At 38.5% G+C, this 25,605-nt stretch overlaps 1 protein-coding gene across 3 annotated transcripts in view; it reads right to left on the reverse strand.

The window, feature by feature from the left end:
• Nucleotides 1–25,605, reverse strand: part of FBN2 (fibrillin 2) — a 118,640-nt gene that overhangs the window by 73,867 nt on the left and 19,168 nt on the right. For 2 of the 3 annotated variants that reach the window (XM_032096785.1, XM_032096783.1), the window contains 9 exons: nucleotides 21,723–21,920; nucleotides 16,835–16,960; nucleotides 11,212–11,337; nucleotides 9,356–9,508; nucleotides 8,353–8,586; nucleotides 7,386–7,523; nucleotides 1,474–1,596; nucleotides 794–919; nucleotides 37–159 (listed from right to left, as the gene is read on the reverse strand). In XM_032096785.1, coding sequence (XP_031952676.1) covers nucleotides 37–159; nucleotides 794–919; nucleotides 1,474–1,596; nucleotides 7,386–7,523; nucleotides 8,353–8,586; nucleotides 9,356–9,508; nucleotides 11,212–11,337; nucleotides 16,835–16,960; nucleotides 21,723–21,920 — 1,347 coding nt within the window. The remainder of the gene's footprint in view (nucleotides 1–36; nucleotides 160–793; nucleotides 920–1,473; nucleotides 1,597–7,385; nucleotides 7,524–8,352; nucleotides 8,587–9,355; nucleotides 9,509–11,211; nucleotides 11,338–16,834; nucleotides 16,961–21,722; nucleotides 21,921–25,605) is intronic. The other variant, XM_032096784.1, reaches the window with a different exon arrangement.

Consider the following 25,605-nt stretch of genomic DNA (forward strand, 5'->3'; position numbering starts at 1 on the left):
GCCATTTTCAATCCCTATCCCCCAATTTTTACATACCAGTACAGTAACGTCCATCTGGAGCCAGAACAAATCCTGGTTTACAGATGCATTTAAAACTCCCATCCTCATTTATGCACATCCCATTCAAACACATGTTTGTCGTGGCACACTCATCATGGTCTATAAAACATTGCAAAGAAAACTGCTTTTGGTTTCTCACCCTCCAGAAGACGACACAGTGAAAATAAACAATCAGGACTGGTTGGCATGTTCCTTCACTTGAAGATTGGTTTTTAATCATAACCCTAATAAATTATCTAAAGAGTTTTCACTCTATAGACAAAGTAGAAAGTTTTTTTCATGCTCTGATCAGTTGCTTTGCATACTTCGGCAGGCTGTGTATGAAAGAACAGGGTGTGTCTTCCTTTCATACATGAGAGGATAAAAACCTTCCATCACCTGAGAGAATTAAACTTGTTGTTTATCTGACAGGGTTTTTTCTTGACACCATGCAGCCAAAATTAAAACAAGGCATTTCTTCAGCAATGCTGATTTATTGAGCATCTGCCGTGAAGCTTTTTAGAAAAATATTATTCCTGGGACTCTTGAGGATAGGCGTAGCCTCAAAAACAAAAATTACCTCAATTTTTTTTTAAAATCATACAGGTCTGTATAACAACTATTTGAATGAAGGGTCTCTAAGTTCACAGTATTTCAGGAAAGGTAATCCTTAATGATCCTTAACTGTAGTATGAAGTATAGTTTCTAGAACCACCAAGCTAATGCCTGCCCCATTCTTTAGAAGAGTCCTTACCCACACAATTTTTTCCATTTGTAGTCAATTCAAACCCAGCATTGCAAATGCACTGGAAGCTTCCCTCAGTGTTTACACACCGGCCATTTTTACAAAGAACACCGTTCTGAACACACTCATCGATATCTAAGGGCAAGAAAAAACAAACCAAGCCAAACAAAATCCTACACAAACTGAGAACTATGGTCAGATAAAAGTGCATTTAGAGACATTTATTGCTTTGAAAAATACTGGCATGTCACTTAAATATTACTTAGAAAAAAAATTCAAAATTAAGTTAAGAATTTAATTTCCTTGCATCAGGGAAATATATTTATTATTTTTGCAGACATGTACAACAAATGCTACATTTTGTGATGCTTAGCAATTACTTCATGAATACCTTAAAGAACCTACTCACACTTTCATCTGCATGCATACATAAAAAACACCTGTCATTCCATTTCTTTTCTTTTTAGAACTCCTGTCTGGGTAACTCCCTGGATGGATATTCCAGAATAATGGTTAAATATTAAAAGACAACAACAGAACAAAAGAGGTGGCAGCCCAGCTGTACAATGCCAATTAATTTAACATTTGCATTTACTGAAATTGCACTCCTATTTTTTAAATTCAAACAGAGTCTGTTGCAAGGGGTCAGAACATCAGCAATGCCAGCAGACATGGAGCAGTTTTCTTACCAATGCAGGCTTGCTTGGTAGGAGTTCTCTGGAAACCTGTGTGGCACTTGCAGTAATAGGAACCAGGTGTGTTGACACAGTCCCCGTTGGAGCAGGGGTTTGATGTGCACTCATCAACATCTGCTGGCAGCAAAGAGAGGCATTAGTGACTTCACAATGTCTACAACACTTTTTTTCCCCTAAGTCTGGAAGCTTCTAAGTGAAAAAGATGGTAACTAACAGCCAGATGCTAAATATTAAAGCCTCTTCTTAGTGCAAAATCACTGCTTTGCTGAGAACTCAGGGCTCTTCTTAGTTCAGCTAGGCAGGCATTTTTAAGAAGTGAAGAGGCACTGCATAATTTGTAAGCATCTTGAGGGACAACAGAAAAAAATCTGCTAGAGAATTTTGAGACCTGATGGTTGCCTAGAGAAAGTGAACAACACTTAATACAAAATAGTTTAATCTAACTCAATGATGGTTTATGCTCCTTTGGAATAAAACCAATACTAATCAAAATTGGGACTTTATAACTAGATCAAATCATGGCATCCAAAAACTACCCCTATTACATTACAGGTTTATTGTCAAAATGTGAGGAGGGGGCCACACACCAGCAGGAGGGATTCTTAATGAGACCACAGTCTGCGCACCACATCTCAATTATTTATGTCCCACTGCATTCTCAACCCCAGTCTTTGCACTGAGTGATGCCAGATTTAATCTAACCCTTTTCTGTAATGTACCTTACTCTCCTTTGCAAAGGTTTCTGGTATTTGGGTGCAACCAAACCAAACACATTTTAACCAATTTAACCAATGTTAGGTAACCACTTAGAAATAACTCTTATTTGACATGGGGCTCTGCAAACTTTAACAGTTCCTTTCAAGAATCCTTCCCAAATTTGATGCCCAGTAGTTACCAGTGAGTCAGACATGTCTTTGGCTCACGACAGCCACTCCCAGATCTAAAATAGCATCAACTGTTCTCCTCATTACATTTCTGTAAACCCTCCAAGACCCTTGCCCATTGTAATCCAGAGAACAGAGTGGTTGTATCCCACTGGTCTGGCAGGGCAGGATTGCTGACTCAGTCCCCCCTCCTGCAGCTCCTAGAGGATGACCTAAGCAGCTACTCTCTGCTAGAGCTCAATGTACAGGTTACAAATGGATCCCTTGAGGAAATCCCCTATTCCTTTATCAGTAACTTTTGCTAATTCGACTTTTTCCTCCAGCTAGGCCCTTCATTTCACTTACAATGAATTTGTAATTACTCATCTCTTCACTTAGGCAGGCTTTTAACACCACAAAGCCAGCGGTGATACCCAGGAGCTGCTGACATCTGGCTGAAAGATGCCATAAGAAGCTCTGAAGCCACTGCTGATCAGTTCCTAACAATGATGATTTTCCCATGTATTTCGGAGTTCATGCTTCCAGAAAACCCAGGGAAATCCCAGGGCAATTTTCATTATAGTTTCCACTCACCCCTTATCAAATCTGGTTCTAGAACTTAGCTCATTACATCTTGAGAATACCAGGATGGAATAAGAAATTAAACTCATGAGAATATTTATGTGTACTTTTTAGGAAGTGCTGTTTCATGAATAACTTCACTATAAAAGATGGCAAAAGGTTAGTTTTGTTCTAATTTAATCATAAATAAGACCACATCTTCAACAGGAATTACTATGTTGATGAACACAAAGTTTAAACCAAGAGCATCAGGTACATAACAAAGAGATATATGTTTACACAAGTCACTGATGTAATGGCCTGGTTTACAGCACTCTTGGTGCCCAGATACAATCTGCGTAAACAGTTAAATGTATAAAGGGAAAACAAATCGAAGACTCAAATACCTCCCCTCACACATAATTAGCTCACTCACATTTGCATACCTGCTGATTGCACCAGCGCTGCAGTAAAAGCACAAGAATTGAAACAAGATAAAGAAAAGAGGAATTCGTGATGGTAAATACAGAGGTAACTGCATCTTTACACTTAACTGTGTCACTGCAGTAGTTCCCTGCTCCCATGTTTCTCTGCCCTGCCTGGCTGTTGGGATACTCCTTGTCATGGGTGGGGGGATTTCTCATGGGAGGCGATTTTTCCTCAGTGCTCGGCTGATATGGGAAGGGCTCAAGGAGGACTGCACACTATCCCTTCAGAACAAAGTCCTCAGCTACCAACAGAACACCGAACTCTGAATCACATCTTGACAAGAATTTTTTGTCAAGTGTCCTAAATCAAATGACTTCACAGTATCTATATCTTTCTTTTTTATGAGGGAGGGCAGAAGGAACTTATAAACACTAGATACAACACTCATCTATTTTGTTTAGTTTTCTTACAGGGACTGAGATTTAAGACCTTCTCTATTACAGGCTTCAACTTGCTTCAAAAAAAGCCCATGGTCATGCTATAAAGGATCTCTCAGTAAGTTTATAAATTCTACAGCAGGAGTGCAGAGTTTCTCTATGAAACAGCTGACTTAAGCTTCGAAAATCCTTCCAAAATCCATGTGCATCACATGACTTCCACACGAAATATGCATCTTAAGATGCTCTTATTTTTATAAGCTCTTGATAACTGATGGAAATGGCAAATATATGTTAATATAAAGGAGTTGTTGGCTTCGAGTTTGCATTGAAACCATGGATATTCCAGCAGTATAAACAGGAAACATCTGAGACAGAGAGATTTAAGCCATTTATTCTGTCTCCCAGCATATCCCCTTCAATGTCAAATATCTCTTTCAGTACTTGCCTCACACGTATCTCCACTCTTCAGTTTTTCATCTCTAACAATTGTCAGAACTCTCTTAGGCACAGTAGGAAACTTTCAAAACCCCCCTTAAAAGACTTACTGCAGTGGGTCTGGAGATAAATTACAAAATTTTAAATAGGGATATTTGTATTGATAAGACAACTAAAATTCAACACAGCACAGCTACAGGTTTGCTGCCACTTTTAAAGTCTCTACAGTTTGATCCAGAGTTTTTATAAACAGAAATGAATAAGGAAAGGTACTAAAATTAAAGCTGGCTATCATTTTGGAGAAAAGGACTGACCATTCAGAGTCAGATCACTTAGGACACTCATGGTCCTTGGCCCATCAGGCATGTCCTGCTGTGAGAACAGCACAATGCAAGTTTAGGTCAGAGAACAATAAGTAAAACCATAATTTTTTTGGTTTGGCAGGATTAATCTTGAAACAGGACTTTTATTTAACTCTATAGAAAAGTATGTAACCATTTCTGGATCCTTAATTCATTGCTTTGGGAGCAGGCAGAGAGAGAAGTACAGAAACAGTGTTCATTTATGTGCCACTAACCTAGGCCATACAGTGAGCTATTTCCAATGCCCCAAGACTATTCTTCCAGCAATAAGATAAATATTCAAATTAGATTCAAGCAAGCCTTTAAATTCATTTAATATGTATCAGCACACACATGAAATCCATACAGTTAAGTTCCTGCCTATATTTCCAGCAACTTTTGCAGCAGTAATTTGCAGCAACTACTATTCACAAATCCCAAATTCATTGTGGCACTTAAGAGACTCGGGTTACTTCTTTATAATACAATTTGAAAATAACAATGAAACAAAGCCATGTTATTTATAGAGGTCACAGAGTTATTTATAATTTAGAGAGTTCACTCTCTTATAAAACATCTTCTGAATTCAAGCAGCTACTCAAAAGGCAAACCACTTCAGAGCTGAAATTAGTAATGACTAATTCATTTCATGCTGGAAAAAATGGGCAAAATGACACCTGAACTGTTTTGAAACCATTTTGGGCGCCTTTTCCCATGCTTTCAACATGGGACAATACTGTAGCTGGCACAGCACCTTCTGCTTTTGTTGAACCAATCGAAATTTTTGTTTTGATTTTGGTGCATCCAAAGTTGTCTCTGTTTTCAGTCTACTCTTTCATGCTGAGGTAAGCGTTGCAAAGTCAAGATTAAGTTCCTTAAGTGAATACACCTTTTTACTGGGCACATACCTGTATGCTTGAAAATTAAACAGGTCAACATTTTTTTTTTCCCCATGCAGCTATCAACCTAACCTCACAGTTTTCAGGCACTTGGACCTGAAACTGAATATTAGATACAGTTTCACTATTATCACAAGCCTGACATAGAAGGGGAACTGCCAGGCAAGTGGCCTGCCTGGTGACCCCACAGGAGAAATAGGGACAGAATGCCAGCCACCTTATCAAGAACACATTATATTTTTCTCTCAATCAGTTTCAGCACCTGGACACCTAAAGCTGATGGGCCTTTTAAACCACAGATTGTTTCCCTACTCCAATGACAAATGAAAAACAAAAAAATCTTTTAAATTAATCTAGCTCTACTTACTGCAACAAACATCTGTGTGCTTCAGATGTTATTTTCAACTTGACCTCTGAGTAACAAAAATAGGAATACAAGATGTGAACTAGATTTCAACAAGGTAAGATAGTCCAACATGCCAGATAGTCCTTGACTGTCAAGGTCCGCCAGAGTTAAAAAAAATTACTGATTTCAGTGATGCAAAATCTAGTGCTGTAACAAATGAGCCAGGGTTCTCCATGCACTATAAAGAAGGAACAGCCATGCAAGACTGACATCACAAAACTCCTACTCCCCACTCACAATGGGATTGTAGCTCCTGAGGCCCAAGGATGCAGCAAGAGATTAAGCCTCTTGAATTTCCTAGTCAGAGACCAGAGGTACAGAAAACTCTCACCCAAATAAAAAAGCTGAAAAATTCAGGCTTGATATATCACAAAGGACAATTCGGAGGAACTGTAACAATCTTCAAGTACAAAAAAGTTAAATGAAGAAGGTACTGAACTGCTCTCCTTGTGTAGTGAGGATAAGACAAATAACAATCAGCTGATTTTTTTTTGCTAATAAGGTGTTTAAATTAGATTAAATATTCTGAAAACTTTCTGGATATTTGACCGTGGGAGCAGTGCATCTGCTTGAGAAAGTGGTGGAACCTCTGTCAACTGAGTTTTCTTAAAATGAGGATGTGCAGTGGCCAGGAATGGTGTAGGTACAACCAACCTCTATGATGCAAGAGAATGGCCGAGCTAAAAGCGGACCTGCAATCCACAGACACATTATAAATTGATTCAAAGCCACAATTTCTCTGAGGCAAGCCTATTGCTAGCAAGCTCGAGTGATATTTTTCATTCACAGATCTCAAATCTCTCTATAAAGATTTAGTAAGCAAAGGTTCAATCCAAAATACAACCAGAACTTTTTATTTAGGACTCTATGCATTAAATTAAGCTGTATCCTGCACAGAGGCTTCTTCTCCACATGACTACCCCACAAGAATCCCCAAATCTTGTATTTTTTCTGAAATAACTGATGAGTTTTGACACTGCAAGAATGAAGTCCACAGTAATTGAATAAAAGTGCAAAATCCCAAATTCAGTTCTTGTTATATAAGGCTAGCATTCTGTATTTTCATATGAAATGTAAATTTAACCAGAAGTTAATTAATGTAATTTTGGAATTATTTTATATCTTTCAAATTGTCATTAATCCTTTTGAGGAGGCAAAACATAAATTTACCCTTCATCATCTTGATCGTAACAATACTACATCCCAAAAGTGGAGCTATGAGTGCATAATAAATGAAGATATGAAACAGAACTTATTTTACTGAATGTGACAAAAATGTGCAATAGCCTTTAAGTACAGGAATAGGAATACTCAATACTAATATTTGCAATTAAAGACTTTTTTTTTCTTGGTAAGAAAACAGATAGCCCCCATAGAGAATTTAAATTATTCTAGTGTGAATAATAGCATAGCCTTTGCACTCTCTTTCTAAAACGTAGTATCATTAAAATTAGTATGTTTTCTTTTTTAAAAAGCACATGGATTTTAAGCAGAAGGAAATTAGAATAATGGATTTTGAAATGTGCACTCACCAATACAATCCCCATTTGCATCCTGCTTATATCCCATGTTGCATTCACATCTGTAACTAGAGGGGGTTGGTATACAACGTCCATTGAGACAAAGATTGGGATGGTGCTTGCAGTTGTCTATTGTCTGATTGAGTATTGCTAAAAGAAAAAAATCAGAATGAGAGACAAATATTCAGATTTTCAAATAGAAGTATGTAGGAATATTATACTTGGCTTCAGAAAGGGTGTTATCAGGTGCACAAATATATAAAAAAATCATTTTCAAAGCACTACCTGTTGACATGACAGTAAACAACAACAAACAGCTCTATGGAAATAAAAACTGCGTTAAACAAACATTCTTAACTGTGATTTACCATTTCTGCATATAGCCTGATGTGCCCGTCACTGAACTCATGGATAAACCAGAGTTTGTGTGAAATTCAAAGCAATTTTTGGTGTACCTGTCTTAATAATACTCCTTGCATTTTATGATCTCTGTGGTTGTGATCCCAGAGATATGTTTACACATGTCATAAGCAGTGTTCACATCCATGAGACTTCTGCCAGAAGATTATTCACCTTGAACTTTCAGCCAAAGCAGTGCTTCAGCAGAATAAGTAGGTTTTACAGTTGGAAGAGAAAATACAGAAGACAGTTTATTTTAAACCCTGGTGCTTTTTTGAAAACACTTAGAAATCTGGAGTTTTGTAAGTGCTGACAAAGACACCTCAGCAGGGACAACACAGGCTCAGGGACTCTGTAACTGAAGCCAAGCAAAAACCCCTACATCTGAACTCTTGTTGAAAAAAGGGCTCCTGAACTTCCTAATGCACCAGCTAAGGTGTCTCAATGTGCTTGAATGGCAAAGTAATTGTTAAGTGTTAAGAACACCATATCATATCCAGACTAAGCAGAAAAAATACAGGAAAAACAGAAGGAATAGTTAAAAAAAAAGAGCGAAACAAGTCAGAATGCAAGCACTTACTCAGCCCTGTAATGATTGGGCCACTTCCAGTGGGACTCTGACCACCTGCTCCTACCCCTGCTCCACCCACACCTGGGGAGAATCCGTTGCTTCCTGGGATGGGAATGAAGCCTGCTCCTCTTGGTCCGAAGCCATTGCCATTGCCCCCAGCAAGGAACTCATTCCCTCCCACTCCGCCACGCCGGGAGCCGCCTCTGGCAGGGGCACCATCCACACACAGCCTGCGGTGTTCATCTGTCAGAGAGGAGGGCACAGAGAAGCACAGACCACGTCAGCCTTTCCAAGGCAGCTCAAAAGGAAGATACAGCCTTCCTGTGTGCTACAAAAACCAAGATGGCAACTCCTCATCTCCCTGATGTCATGTGTTCCCTCTGCCACTCCGAACCTCCGGCGGATCCCTTGGTTGTGACAGGTGCTGCTTGCGGAAGGACACTAGAAATAATAAAGAGGAATATTGTAATTTACAAATATTTGTTCAACTATTTGCTGAAACCTTCTCGTTGATGTGTTGACAGCAGCACTGTAAATTCCTGGTCTCTCAGGGATGTTGATAAAGAAAATGCCTTTCACGAGGGCTGTGGACTATTGTTCTCTTAGCAGAGCTGAAAAAATAACTTAAAAACTGATGCATTCTAGTTCAAAGTAACCCAAAATGCAATAGCTGTTCTTTTAAATCAAAATTAAATATGGACCCTAGGAGTCATTTCCTCTGTGAGACTGACCACAAAATCTTACCCATTTCCCAAAAACTATTTCCAAAGTCAACAAAAGGACATTAAAGAAACAAGTGCCAAACAACCATGGACCAAAAAGAAAAATGGTTAACAGATGGTAATATCAGTATTAAAAACACAGAAATGAATAATAATGCAATACATTACCTTCTTTTTTTCTGTTTAGCTTACATTTTAAAGCAGTTCAAAACACTCCAGTGACCTCCATCCAAAGAAGAATGGACAGCAAGGAGAAGAAAATCAAACCAGCCAACCAACAAGGCACTCACCAGATCCTCTGACAGGACACACCTCCACGATAGAGCCACTGGCCCAGCACTGGCCAGACTCACAGCAGCACTGCCTTCTGGTGAACGTCCCGGGCAGCTCCTGTGCACAGCGGCCACTCACAGTGCTGGAGAAACAGGTGCTTGTTCTCTGATCTGGCAGTTAATTTAAAAACAAAAACTAAAAATAGTGACACGAGCTCTCAAAGCTACCTTCCCTTGTTCACCTGATGTAAGGACAAAAATGCTTTACAAGTTGTATTAAAAAAAACAAGACCAAAACCAAGCAACAGAATAAAAACCCTCACAACATCCAATAATTATCTGACCCACGTATTCCACATTGGATTTACTGCAGGATCACACAGATGCAGTGGCATTAGTCTTGCATTAACCCATCATGCAATCTTAAAGTCTGCTCAATCTAAAGGAAATAGGGATGATATGAAAGATACAAAGCAATACAAAAAAAACTAGATACCTACATACAAAAACCCTATTACAGCAAAACCCTAGATACTTCGTGTATCTCATGTGTAGCAGCAGCCATGTCAGTAAATTCATTTAATGAATTTTTCCTTCATTTATATGCATCTAACTGAATAAATGCTATTCAGTCTGCTCTGCTCTGTAGACTGAAAGTACAACAGAATTTTCAGTAGTGTCACGTGAAAACTACTCTCCTTCAAGGACAGATGATCTTTTATCATCACCGTCTTGAATGCTCAAGTTAAGCTCAATTAATTTGAAAATATATGGTGCTAATTACAGTAACTGATCAGATCATGGTATTTTGTTAGAAAGCAAATATTCATCTTAAACTAGGAAGAATTAAATACTTTGTATTAAGGTTTACATTCTTCACTTTTCTAATAAGTAAATGAGAAATTACACTTCTAGAGTATATGAATTATACTGTAATATGACAGAGCACAAGAACTTTCAGACACATTTTCTTTGTAACATAAGGACTTGCCCTTTGTGGACTAGGGCATGTGATTTTTCTGCAGCTGGTTTGGGAGCTGACTTCAAAAATCAAATTGTAAAACATGCCAAAAGCCATATAAATTTTGATCATATTGGAAATCTGAGGTTTTCAGTATTCTTGAGCCTAGCCACAACGTATTTGAAGTTGGAACTCCTCAGATGAACCTGAATAACAGAAGATGGCTGCATTTTTTTAAAAAAAATTAATTTGAAATCACTTGTAGGCCTTGTGCTGCTACTGGCTTACATCATTTATCTGCAATTCAGAAATCCCTTCAGAATCCCTTCCCCAACACAAGAACAAAGAGCTTTGAGATACCTGAAATTAGAAGAACCACATGAGATCTAGAAAATACATTATTGTCAGCAATTGTTAAGGTTTTTTACACGTGGTATGCCGCATTTATATTTAATTGATCAGAATGGTTTATATCACATACTTGACACATGCACCTCTATATAAGAAACCACCACATGTGGAAATAAGCATACTGGGTTTTTATAATGTAGGGATAACTATTAAATAAACTGTCCTGTAAAAGATGCAATCTGTTGAAATCCAACACTTGGTTTGCTTCATTATGTGTTTCTGACAAATTAGTGGCACATCAGCATATGCTACTTAATGCCTTTTGAGTTTATTTTTGTGCCTTATGATGATCTCTAAAGATTAGATTTACCTGTATGAGATGGGACTTGAAGCACCAAGTAGGGATAAATGTTTGCTCCTTTAGAACCAAAGTGAGCTTAACTTTTGGGCTCATCAGATGCAGATTCGAGAAACAAATATAATTAACAATTCCTGTGCTTGCCTGGACAACAGAGTGAGGCCCTAGGTCAGGGGGGAAGTGACAAATGGCTGTGGCACCTACCAAGAGTGCAGGATCCATCCACGGATGTGACATAACCCCGGGGGCAGATGCAGAAATAACTTCCCACAGTGTTGGAGCAAACTCCACCTTCACAAATTCCTGGGATCATGCTGCATTCATCAATATCTACCCAAAAAGGAAAGGACATAGGATAATTAGCAAAACACTTGTACATACTGCATTAAAAAGAGGGAAAGTGACCTTTTCTGAAATGAAGTTGTTATTCAACTCAGACGGAATAAAATATTGGGGGTGTTTGCATACTAAAAATAGTTTTGTTTGCCACCTGTTGGAGGTTTTCCTCATAGATGCACTGGGTGCAACACTTCAAGCCACAGAGTACATGAGAGCAGGGTGAGATTTCCTCTGAATGACACAGATTGAGTGACACCTCTGAGAAGCACAGAACAGCTACAGTGGAATGCCAAAATACACATCCTGCTTTCAGGCTGAGGGGAGGATGGCACAGCAGCCAGCCAGGACAGCTCTGGGCTTCCTGTGACCACACAAATATTGCTCATGAGATCTGACTACTTTCTGGCCCCCTAACATTCCAACTGTAAGAAAGAATTTTGGCCAAGCCCTTCAAACTCAAAAAAAGTTCTTGATCCATTCAAATGTTTCTGCTAACTGAAAGCAGTAGTCTCACCTGAACACCAAGGCAATTTTTGTGTGTGAATACGTGTAAAGGGAGATGTCACCAGGCTGATAAATGAACTGCTGTGTGTAATGAGGGGCTGCCAAATTCCAAACCAGTGGTCCAATAGTGCAAAGTCCATTAGAGCAGTGAGTAGTGGAGTTTGTAGCTGGCAAGTGAAAGGCAGATGAAGGAAGTTTTTCACCACTTCTGCAAAGCTGCAGGATGCAGACCATCCTTCCCAAATGGCTACATGCACGGGAGTTTAACTCTGTCTAGGGCTCTTGTCCAAGAATGACAGGAAGCTGGGAAGGGAAAAAAGGACCTGACTGAAATCTAGGCAGTGATCAGAGTGGAAGGAAGACTCCACATCTTCTGCATGTGGAGAGAAAAACCAATTAAGATGGAGAACCCTTGTGGAAGAATAATTTATTTAACTTACTGGGGCAGTACCAAGCAATTAGATTTTTTGTTTCACTGGTTTTTGAGCCAAATCCCTGTCTCTCCTTCCCCCTCCCTGGCTCTTACATGTGCAATTACTTCAAAATATCTCTATTACTTCTGACTGGAAATTCTGAGACTTCACCTCAGGAAGGGCTATTTTTAGTGTGGCTGATTGAAAAAGCTACTCATTTTCTTCCCTTCCCCCCTCCAAAATACATAAATTAATGGTCTCAGGGAAAATGCTCCAAAGATAAGTAAGAGGACATGCTGTTTTAAGAGTGAAGACTGGTGGCATGAATTGTTCCAGTGCTGCACACAAGATGGGACAGCCAGTCTCAATGTGAGAAACAATTTAAATGTGTGACAAAAACTTTGCAGATTTATTACCCAGTGAGTTTCCGCCAAAAGGACCCAGCCTGGCTACCTGCAATTCACAATTCATGGCTTTTACTGGTAGGGAAAGCAGGGTTTTATGAATAACTGAGTTACAAGTACCAGAAATGGGGCTCTCAACTGCCGAATTCTGGGAAAGGGTTCCTTGAAAATAGTTTTAGTCTAGAAAATAATATTAGAAAGTAATAATACCTGGTAGGACCAAGCCCAAACACCACCCCGTCTAACGAAATTATACACTGAAGCAGGAAAAACTGAAACAGAACTATTTCTTTTAAAGGATTCTTTCCATTTTGGTGCCACTTTTTCTCTTTTTGTTTTTAGAGGAGTTAGGCTGTTTCACATAGTCCTGACCTTCTGATGTTAACAGTACATAGTAATGTATCCTTTTGGAAAAGCATGAGAGGCATCCTACCTCCTAGAATATCTTTAATTGTAAAGGGTGTCATAGCTAACTACATTTATTCAATGAGTATGATGTATTTTCTATTTGAGAAGAGTAAGTAGAGCACATTTATTTGGTCACTGGAATACAGTAAGTAATACTCCACCCCTTTTGTAAAGCAGCAAGCATAACAGAAAGTTTCTTTCTCTTCTCAGGTTGTCTACATTTAATTCATCTCTGAATAACCCAAAAATGTAAGTTCCTTTAATTCTAGGAGATAACAACATCCCGAAAAGGAACAGCATTTCATTCCTAAAAGCTCCATATATTGTAGATCAACTTTTAGGCGAAAAAAAAGTGAAGGGTTTGAGGGTTTCTTTTGTTTAGCTAAGACAAATCCACATTGGTGCACTGGATTTCTGGAATTTGGTATAATCCCTGTAATGGACTTCCCAAATATTTTTCATCTCTGTGCCCATTAGGTCTCATGGAGCTCATGTGCCTTGAATCCTTCCACGGCTTCCCCAGTAATGGAAGGAGTTGTCCTGACTACTGCAGAAAGTCTGTAAATCAGGAATACAGATGAACTTTTAAATAAAATCACCAATGTGGAATCCTGAGCCTGCATTAATTTTAAAGTTCATTTTGTTCCCAAACAGTCTGACCTACTGAGTTACATTTCTGTGTGAGGGCACACACACAGAGTTACACATGCAAATTGGGCTCATGCGCATTGGAAATCCTTTTAACCCTCTTTACTGATAGACAATCACCAATAACTTCTGAATGGGCCTGTAGTCTAAGGCTCAAAACAAACCCAGTAAGCCAAATATATGCCTTTTGACTGATGTTTAAAAAAAAAAAAAAAATCCGTTAAGGTACAAAAAGCACAATCTGACCATTCCTACTTATTCTATCAAGAGCTATTGTTTCCAGGAAGAACAACAGGGAAAAAACCCTAACCCACAAAATACATCTGGATGCTCAAGGGCAGAGGGTATAGCAGGGGATCTCAAATCTCTCCTTCTTAAGTAGGAGAACTGCTGTTCCAGTAAAGAAGGTCTCAGTAATTATTGCAAGATTCCAGCTTCTGCCTCTGAACATTGGAGCCTTGACTATTATTGACTCCAACTTGGATTTTGTCCTTTGTAGCCAGAAAGTAACATTTGGTCTGGTTTTCCACACCTAAAGAAGGGAAAGGACTGAGCAGAATACTCCATACCACATCATTTCTACACAATGTTTGAGACAAAAAAACTTCATTAAAATAATGCAGTTTCTATTAAATAATTTCTCTGTGCACAGGTTCTAACTCCTAGGACACCAGTCCCTTAAATCCTTCCCAATGGCCAAATCCATATACACAGATACAGATATATATACTGATGTAACCTCATGCCAAGTAACTGTCCTACTAACTGAACGTGCAATTGTTTGAAGGACTGGCTATAGTTTTTTCTTATAAATCTAACCATGAGATTATGAACACCTAATTAAGCATGCAAATAAGAAAGCCTGAATAAAACTATGGCTTGTCTTTCATTCTCTGCTCTATTTCTGGAATAAAGTAAGCACGGTTTTTTCCTGGTATAATTTTGGCACTACCCCCTTGGCTGTGAAGTTTCACAATGTCCTTCTTCCCCAGAAAAAGATGGTACAAACTGTGAGGAGAGGGGTTGTTATTTGCCTGATTCCCTGTGGGGAATTATCTGACTAGGGAAACTGTGACCAGGGACTAATTAGTATTTAACTCCTGCCACAGACACAAGTGGTGGGGGCTTAGAAGAAAAAAAGCCAGAGCATATGACCTGCTCTGCAGCAGGCTGCCAACAAAACAGGAAATGAAGACCTGTTGATTAGTGAACTATGAAATAACAGCAAACTCTTCAGACTGCAGATGATGTTTCACTTCTATTATGCATGGTCCCATAAGCACCACAGCTTTTTAAGATCTCTGTAAAAATACATTCACCTTTTCCTGTGGATACTATCAAGGAGAACTGCTGAATAATGTTTTCAACAATTAAAGCTTTAGATAGTTAAAACAGAATGCAAAGAATGCTTTAAGTACTGTTTTCAGAAGAAAGGAAACTGAATAAATGTCTCTAAATAAATACTTTTGGCATCAAAAGAACCACAGTTAAAAGAATCAAAAGAACAAGTGCACTTCTAACAAACAAGGATAAATAACTATGGCTAGATTAGGATAGCTTATGGGCACGGAGAGAGAGAAAGAGCTGCCTCTGAGAAACAGCCGCAAACAGGTTAAGGGCCTGTGGATAAAAATCAAGGACTACACCAGTAAAGGACACCTTATAGTTGGGATCTATTTGAGCCATCTCCAGGAAGGTGCAGAAGAACTAATTTGTGTAGAAAGCCAGTGCAAGGAACTTTTTTTCCCTCTCTCTGTCCCCTCATTCTTTCTTTCTTTCTTTCCTCTTTTCCTTCTTTCTCTCTTTTTTTTTGCTCCCTTCCTCCCTCCCTCCCTTCCTTTCTCCCTCCCTCTCTTCTCTTTCACCCTACCCTTTATTTCGAATCCATCACCCATATGCTGATACCAGGAGGTCAGGGACAAACATTGCAATTTCCATGCCAAGTCTGTAATTTCCTAATGTCACTTTTTACGTTTTTGTGGACCTTCTGACTCTCATAGTTCCTTTTCAACCACAAGCATCTACACACCTGCCTGTTCCCTCCCCTTTCAGGTACTGAGTAGAAACTAAAATTAGTCAACACAAAAAAACCAACCCACTGAAAACCAGAAGAATGTGGAGGGCTGGACCAGAGAAAAATGCCTCTGGAATTTTTTTTTATTTTCACTTAGAGATTACCTGTAACAATACCAGAAGCAACATTTTCACTTATAAGACGTGGTTTTTAAATGGAATATATTACTTAATTTTTCTGTGAATGTTGTATTGTAGGCAAATCTAAGCAAAACTCTGAGGGGACTTCCAAAACTGGCTACAAACCATGTATTTGTAACTGAATACTGAGTATAACGTAATTTGGGACCATAATTAGATTGTCAGCTAATCACAAGTCAAAGCCTTTAAGAACAAAGTCCTCTTATCAACACAACTTGAATGTGAAAGCAACCAGTGGTTGGGATGAAGTCTGAGAGTTCTGGTTTCTTTCCAAAGTGTAAAAAAGTCACTGAAATCAGTGAAGTCTTCAGCAAACCCACAAAACCCCATCAATTACCCATCATATTCTTTTAAACTATAAGGAATTGCTGCCCTTAATTGCATCATGTTTACTCAGTAAACACGGTCTATATTTATTAAACTACACTTATTAAACATGATCTATTTAATTTTTCAGCTAAAAGGGAAGGGCATTTCCTTGGTATTTTTCACTTACTCAAACTCATCAAAACTCCCACATTTGCTTTCACTCTGTAGTCACTAGGCCAAAAATACCTAGCTGAACTAGAATATCTTTTAGAAAACAAAGAAAATCCTAATAAACCAACAACAGTTATATGTTGCTCACACACAGAGTTTTTATCAGTAGTTCTAAGTTTTCAAAGAGAATAAACACTGTCTTTACCCACAAGTCAGACAGAAGAAAACATCTAATGCAAAATACTAACAGCCAAGTAGAAACATGGGATGCTGCAAAGTAGAAACAAAAAGCACAGTTCAGTGATGCTATGCCTCTCCAGATCAGACACTACAACTATTCAACTATTTAATAATGCTCATTACCAAAGTGCTCCAATGCTCTGCTTAACCACTTTTTAGGTATGTTCTCCTACTTACCATCACATTTTTGAGTTGCCTCATTCTGTTTGTGGCCAACAGGACACTTGCACTCGTATGAACCTACTGAATTAATGCAGTTTCCTCCTTGGCAGACTCCAGGGATAGCCTGGCACTCATCAACATCTGCAAACACAAAAAAAGACACAGATCTCATTACCTGACATGAGATACATGAGTTACTTTCAGTAACTTCCTGTTGCACTTCATTAAGTTCTACTTACACTTCAAATTGTGTTGAGGTTTGGTTTTGTTTTTTTTTTTGTTCCCAGCTCTAATTTGGTTACAAATAAACCACCCTGTGTTTCTGCAGCTTTTTATACAAAACTATCTAGGAGGACATCTTTCCTGGTTGGCTCCCTTAGGACCTGTACCATGAAGTTACCATCCCGGTGTTTCAGGAATCTTCTTGACCTGCTTGTTCCAGTTGTGTGATGCTCCCAGTTAACATTTGGCAAGAATATGGAACTCTTTTTCAGGAGGATGGTCAAAGCTCTTATAAGGCATTGAAATTCTACCTGAGTTTGTGGATTATAGGACTTCGTCAGTTTTTATTCCTCCTGGTGCTTGTGCTATAGATAAACCTATGCTATTGGCCCTGTCCATCCACCTGCTTTTCCATTTAAGCAAGTATAATTTCTCACAGTCAAGGAAGAAGGCAAGCACTTCTTGCAGGTTTGGGGTTTTTTCCCGCAACCATTGGACTTGGGTTTAAGTACATTTGCTGAGAAGTTTGCATTTTGTTCCTGAATACGTGGTGATTTAGCCATCACACTACCATGTCCAAAATGCAACAGTTAGATTGTAAATAGATTAAGGACTTTATCAAAGGCATAGATTTTCTTCATTGTTTTTTTCCTGAATAACCAGTGCTTGCTGCTGTTTATTTACTCGGAAATCAAACATTTCAACTCTGAAGTACTTTAAGGAGTGGGGAGGCTGGACTGGCTGCTCTCCAGAGATTCCTTCCAACCCTAATTATTCTATGATTCTGTGAACCTTGACATGACTTAGCAACATCTAGAGAGAAGATGGTTCCACCTTTTATTGATACACAGCCCACCCAGCAGCTCCCTCCCAAGTAAAACACGTGGTGTTTGTCTTCTGACCCCGGGGCTTCAAAATGCATTTATCACACACAGCATGCCCGTGCCTTTTGTCACTTATTAACACTTAAATTAAATTTCCTGTGCCAGCAGATCAGTTGTTAAAAAACCACTATGTGTCTTAAACCGTTTTAGAAGTTGAAGATGTCAAGGAATAGTGAATTAATGGCAGCAGCAGCAGCAGGCAATGAACAGCTCACAGAAACAGAAAAAGTATCACTGGGGCCTCGAGGTGAACCAAGTTTTAAGCTCTATTGGTTCCTTTAATTTCTTTCAGTTATTTTAGGAAGGCAAATAGATGTTTAGCTTTGCTGAAGCCTGAAAAGCCAATCCCAGTGACGGAATGCAGTGCTTGTCCAGTGAAGGAAACACAAATGGAACCACTATGAAAGGTGAAGTCTTTGAGTCACAGGCATTCTCCTGTTTTTTTCTGAAATTGTGCGCTATCTATTCTTCATCGTATTTCAGTGTAAAGAAAGCAAGCATATTCAACTTTAAGGTTAGCCTAAAAATATACACAAGCTACAAGATTGATGCTTTTTGTCATGTATCATGTCTTGCTGAAAACCCAAGTTTGTTTTAATATATTATTGGTGTTTTGGGACTGAGAAAAGCCAAAAAGAACAAAAGTATTTTATTCAAAAGGCCTATTTTATCAATTGCTTCCTAAATGCTGGTTTAGGATATAAGAAATTTTTTACCTGAAAATACAAGCAAATTGAAATGAAGCTTTTTTTTTTTTTTTTTTTTTTAGTATCATTGACAGTTAGGCTAAAGCACACTGGAGTTTTAGCACTATTAATTATCCACTTACTCACACTTTTAAACCTCAGCCACATTAACACAAGAAGCTTTTTACCATAAACAGCAAATTTGATTAATAACTCTTTAGAAACAGTGCGATATACAAAAGTTCAATATGTTACAGATTAAGTGGAATATTTCCATGTGCTCATAGTCTAACATTTGGTAAGTGAAAAAAGACTTTATGCTTTTGCAGAGTTTTCTCTGCAAAATGCCTGCGTGGTTTGCATAGCTACCTTTAAACACGCACCTTCCCTTTCCAGTGTGTGGGCTCTTTCCCAAAAAAACTCTGAAAACCCAAAAATCTCAGGAAAAATAAATCCACTCAGATGATAGCCACAAATTTTGGAGAGTTTTTTATTTACAACTAACTGTTGTAGTAACAACAATTATCCAAATAAAAATTTTTTCTTTAATTCTGCCCGGAATATATATGGGGATTTTCTTTGTAATTGATTTGGCATGTGGGAACTAAAACGTGAATTGGTCATGAGTATAATGGAAAACTCTTGGTACTTCCTCTACCTCTTAGAAAGCAGAAATACTGCACACAACAGAAATAATACCAAGATATTTCTCCCTCTTTTAATAATTATTTTCACAACAGGAGGATGTGATCCTAGATGACACTGTCAGTATTTTCAGTAACTAAGACACATTAATACCAAGCACTAGATTACAAAAAAACCCCATCACTCTTCATTGTGAACTTGAACCTTCATCTGTCTTCTCTCTCTTGTCCAGTCCACATCAGTGCTTTTAATATTTAGACAGTGTATTCCTACTACAGAACAGATTTTTTTGGATGTTATCTCCTGTAATGGCCATATGCACTTAAAAATGTCAGCAACAGCAGCAGGAAGAACAACTGTCCTATTTTCAAAATCTACTCAGCCATCACCACTTTTCTCTCCTTAGAGCAAAAATTTAACTGTCTGCAGGGAAAGGGTGTAGGCGGGAAATGGGACTGCTGAGGGATACAGGGAGGAGCTGAGAAAACGTCCAACTCAGGATTCTGCCATTATGCTGCTCCTAAGGCTATGTAGCAGCGGCAATAAAGTTTACTGAAGTGGAACACTGAAGTTCCTCCTACCTGAATTCTTGGAATGAGGGATGTCTGAACAGCTACAATTCCTGTTTAAGACATGACTGAATAGAAATTTCTGGGGGGAAAAAAATGAAACACAACCAAACAATTTGAATTGTGATTGTCTTTGCTTCTCTTAGATTTTTTTAAACCTGTTCATGGTAATAATGAAGTAAAAGTACTACTACAATGCTCTATACAAGAACATAATCCAGAAAATATAATTAACCCTCCAAAGGCACTAAAGACCCATTTAAGATTGAATCATACAAATCCTTTGAAGAGTAGGAGCAACTTCCTACTTAGACTAAGCTATATCTTGTAAAACTGACACCAAATACATGCTGAAATTATGACCCATTTTCCAACAGCAAGGCTTGCAAGTTCCACTGATTTTGAGTTGTTCATACCAACTCCCAAACCTGGCTATCTACTGATGTCAGCATTCACTTCAAAAATGCCAAGCATTTAAATTATGGACTGAGTGAGCCTGATCTGATACATTACAAAGGTAGTTTTACTGAATATCAAAGGGGTTTGTGTTCCTTTAATTAAAGTCTCTGTAAATCTAATGTCCTCAACAGAAAGAAAAGCATTAAAAAGCACGTCAGATACCTCTATTTGTTTCTAAAACCATCAGAGAAAACATTTGGTTTCTTCTGACCTTTCTGTTGAGGATGGCAGAGCACCAGAACAGGCTGCACAGGGAGGTCTGGAGGCATTTCAGCCTCACATGGACACACTCCTGTGTCATCTGCTCTGGGTGACTCTGCCTTGGCAGGGGGTTGGACTGGGTAATGTCCAGAGATCCCTTCCAACTCCAACGATTCTGAGATTCTGTGATCTTGTTTCAACAGACTCTGCACTGTAATGTGGAGTTTGGAAAGGTAAAAAGTGTCACATCCTGCAGCAAGGTGGCCTGATAATTCATAACAGAGCAGACATTGTGCCATCAACCTGCTCACACCACAGAGCTTAAGTCAGGAGGAGTGACCAGTACTCAGAGCTTAAAAGAAAATGTCTCAATTGCTGGAAGTAAAGGCAATGATTCTGTGAAATAAAGAAATTCTGTCTCTCCTTTTCCCTGAAGAAAGGCCAAGCATTTTTCATCTGTGCCTTGCCATCACCTTGCAACACTGCATGCTAAGCCCAGCTGACACAAATACAATCTGAGCTTCCTATTTAGCAGTTATATGTCAAAAATGTAGCAAAACTTATGGCTGTTCAAACTTCCTTTGTTTATCCATCACACAAAGTAGACTACCACATGTTTCTATGTTTCCCAGTGGAATTCAGCAATGTGGTTACGTGGGTAACTTAAAACTATTTGCCACAGGGAATAAACTGTCAGAAAAAGAAAACACAATTATTGTGGGCATGGGTGCTAAAGAGCACCACTGATCTCTCACATAATTCAAATGAAGCCCCAGAAGCTGTGCCAGGGTCAGTCTGGCAGAGCAGTTTCAAGGACCCTTTGTATGTGGCCAAGTCATACAATGGAGCTTGACTTGGAGATTGCAACATGCACCTCTTCTGTAGAAAACTGTTTCTGTTCATGACATTGTTATGAAAAGAGTGTCTAAAACATACTAATCACTTCAAGACGAATGACAAAACAGAAACTGTTGCATGCAAGCAGAGGCCTATCTCTGACATATAAGGAAAAGCAACATCAAATATTTTTCCTTAGTGTTGATCAATAATCACTTCTTTCCAGGCCACTTATGTTTTGTTCTCTACGTACAGCAACAAAAATCTGGAAGCAGCAAAGCACACCCGTATTTTATCACAAGACACAGACCACACACAGGGAAAACAGTGATGTTGTTTCAAGGGGACTGCAAGGTTTCCAAGGTGATTGTCACAGGCAGAGTTTCAGTGAGAGGCTCACCTTGGCAGGCGCCAGTGCGGATATTCGGGATGAAGCCGCGGCGGCAGGGCTGGGGCTGGGCAGGGCACATCTCGCAGGGGTGGCCCCATGCACGCCCCATGGTGGCACAGCACAGGGACTTGGTGCAGATAATCCCAGTCAGCTGGCCCTGGCACATCTGTTTGTTCACTTGTGTGAAACACGGGCCTGTCCTGTAATCTGGGGGCGAAAAAAGGGAAAGTTCACTGTATTATACAAGGCACTGTACTAGTAACTATAGAAGGAATTGTTTTTTCATCCAGTAGATACCTATATTAAGAAAATTCCACGGAAATTTAAGCCATGTTACTGCTTACAGAAGTTGCGTGACACCTTCCATTGAAGGTAATGATTTTCACGAGGTGAGCCTACCTTTCAAGTTACTTCTTTCTGAAGGATACAAGTAAATAAAAAGCAGCTGGACACAAAACTGCTCTTGAGCATTGACAATCTATCCACTAAAATCCACAGTAAGCAAAAGAATTTTACAAACAAACAAACGAGAAGATCAGATTAAGCAAACAAGGACTGGAAACTGGTTTTCTTGTTCCTAAGCTACTTCATGGTGATTTATGAGAGGGAGCTACAGACCACAGCTGCCACACATTTTTTCACTCCACATTGATCAAGATTCATGACAGAGAGTGTCACAGAATCATCATTCCTGTTGGAATGCCTGTTGCAAAATAGTGCTATCTAGAGAGGACTAATTGGCAAACCACCACTTATTTTCAGAGGAAAACCATGAGACAATAAAACCTCTCCAAGCCATACGCAGTACACTGAATAAAGCAGAGAAACAATATGAAAATACACTTCTGGTAGAATTCCTGTGAATAGTTAGTTCATGAAGTTTGAAACTGTAGAAAGAGAATTTTTTTTACATTATGAGTCAACACAAACTGGGTTCAACAATTAACTGAAATTCTCTAGGAACGAATAAGGAACAGATGGTTGCTCTAAGCCAGATTTCACATCCTTGTGGAAACTCTTTAAGAGTGAGGGGAAAAAAAGAAGAAAATGCAAATCTCTCACTCAGTCACATGAAAGAAGGCACAACAGTGGGGTTATGGCTACTCCAGCTACTATTCCATCCTCTTTTTTTCCTATCAAAAGCAGACTCCAATAGCAATGTGTGGGTCACACATTGCCTTCCATGGACTTTCATTAGGGTGCAGCTGGTCTCACAACCAAGCTACAAATGGGACAGCCCTTACTTTCTATAACTTCATACTTTCACCCTGAAGAAATAAGAACTTTGACATCTTCAGAATGGAAAAAAAAATGGTTTTCCCAGTGAGATGTTATACTAAGCTTCCTGGGCTCTTAAATGAAAGCTTGAACAGAAATCAATGTTCTGCTTTCTATCTTTGGTAAGGGTCACCCAGGTATCAGTCTGGGAAAGACTTCTGCACAGTTGTTTATACATATTGGTAGTCAATTTCAGCTGGGCTGTTCACTTTAAATAAAGTCAACCAAGTTCACAAGTACCCACAACAGAAATGCCTGACAATAAAAGGAGATTAGAAAATCTCAAATACTCAGTAAGGCCTGCAAACTTTAATATTTTTTGATTATCAATACAAAACAATCTTCAAAGTTATACTTTGCCCATCAAGCAGCAAATATTGGACTTTGAGTAAAATAAATACATTATAAAAAGAAAATCCTGTCCTTGCTCCATACGCTCAGATGGAATTCAGTTCTCCGCGGGGGAATGCCCTCTACAGTGAAATCAAATATTGACTTACTACACATCTTCAGATTTCCAACACTTGCCTTCAGCAGGTCTGACAATCATGACATCCCAGCTCACTTTGCAATTCGCGTTCAGGAAATAAGTAGTTCTGCTGGACAGTATTGTGTTTTTATAGCAGCAATTCTCTGAGATACAATTTTCTGCAAGACCAATCTTTGGATATCACAGTAGGAGTAGAAATTCAAAGTATGTATTTCTCTGTTTAATGGCTGGTGACCCACAGGAATATTCTGGCCAAAGATACTCCACATTAAGAAGTTTGGAATTCAATCAGAGGAAATTAAACTTCAAACTCAAACTAGAGTTGTGAATTGTATCTGAGTTCCACTACCATCCCATAAGACTCAAAATGATTGTGTGTAAACTCTGCCAAAATTAGCAGTGAAAAGTTCAGTTTAAAGAGTGTGTTCGAAAGGAAGATTAGAGAATATAACCAAGCTCTACAGTGTGTTTGTTCAAGAGAATATGAATGAGTCAGGTACAAGAAGGAGTGATAGCAATACACCTACTGCTTACTATATCCTATTAATTAGAAATATATGCTCTGGAAACCTATGCATAAGTGCCTACCCATGCCTTAATAAACAGAGAATGCATTAATCTAATGTTCAGATTCTGTAACCAAGCAACATTCATCAGCACAAGCCTGCAGCAAGGTATCTATTCAGAAATATGTTTTATAATAATATTCCTATTTTAAAATACTACTGTAATTTAAAATATTATCCATAAAAAGTGCACCCATTAAAAAAAATCTTTATTCGTTCAGTTTGTCCAACATGAAGCCCAAATGCAAAGAGACTGACTAGTGGCTGCTCTTCTATCCTAAGAGGAAAGTGTAGCATTTTAAAATACAAAGTGAAGGCAAGCATGTTCAGATTAATGGTAAAGTTCAGCTGTTTACACAAAGATCTGTAGTCACACAGTAAATTTTTACATGTGGGAAGCAAACACAGTAAAAGTAGATGCTATTTTGAAGATACTTTTTTGCTTCAAATGAAGCTGTGGATTTGTTTCAGGAATTGTTTCACACAGCCAGTCAGACTACATTATTGCAGTGGTTGATCAGACTTTAAAAACTCCCATTTATGAATCAATCATCTTTTCCATATGGGTTTGCTTGTCTTATTCTTAGGTGTTTCTTCATTTGTTCCTTTGCCAGCACTGCTGATGGAATAATTTTGCCAGAAAGAACATATGTTGAACATAAGTTATAAATCATTTGTTACTCTAGAAAGAGAAACTGCTTTGGTGAAAGAAAGTGATCTTCAGCACATGTGTTATACAGTTGTTTTTTTTAACTTCAGAAAATTATACTTAATATGCACCGTGACCTGAAGAATGAAAATCTTTACCAAAAATTCAAATTGTTAATGTAATTAAATTTAATGAGGGGTACTTTTTTCCTGGCATCAAGAAAAAAAATCAAACCATGGACTTTAACATTTAACTATGCTGCAACATTTCTATTCTGTCATAAAAGTATGTATTTTGTATTCTTAAATGGGACTATTCAACTATGATGGTTGTCGGGATTTTTTCCATTAATTCCTTTTTAAAATTTAATTCTACATGTAATTAAAAAAAAAAAAAAAAAAAAAACCCAGTTGACAGGAGCCTGAGACAAGGCGTAGCAACTTTAAGAACTCCAGTCTTGGGTATGGTCCAGTATCCATCTATTTTAGTTTTTTGCCTGTACCTCTGGCCAAACAAATGATTCAGATAAGGTGTAAAAAACCTGCTGTAAATAGATATGGAATAGTCTGTCTGCCACATGTCCTTTGAGTCTAACACTCATTAGCTAAAAACCTGAAACATAATGTTTAACATCCCAAATACCACCTGCTGTCACTCAGAACAAAACACTAAAATATTTTGGTACACATGTAAGGAGCCAATTTCTATCTGAATTTTGTCACAATTCCTGCCCATAAAAATTTCACCTCTTCCCAGGTAACATGAAAGAGAAAAAGTGAGGCATGAAGAAAAGTAAAAAGGTAACTACACATGTTGGAATGTCCACTGCAAGTTATCAGGAAGAGTATTAAAATTTGAGACTCCTTTTGTGGGAAAGCACAGGCTGAAATTTTAGATGAAGGCTCCCAA

The sequence above is a fragment of the Corvus moneduloides genome, chromosome Z, assembly GCF_009650955.1.
Source record: "Corvus moneduloides isolate bCorMon1 chromosome Z, bCorMon1.pri, whole genome shotgun sequence".
In the NCBI taxonomy this organism is placed as follows: Eukaryota; Metazoa; Chordata; class Aves; order Passeriformes; family Corvidae; genus Corvus; species Corvus moneduloides.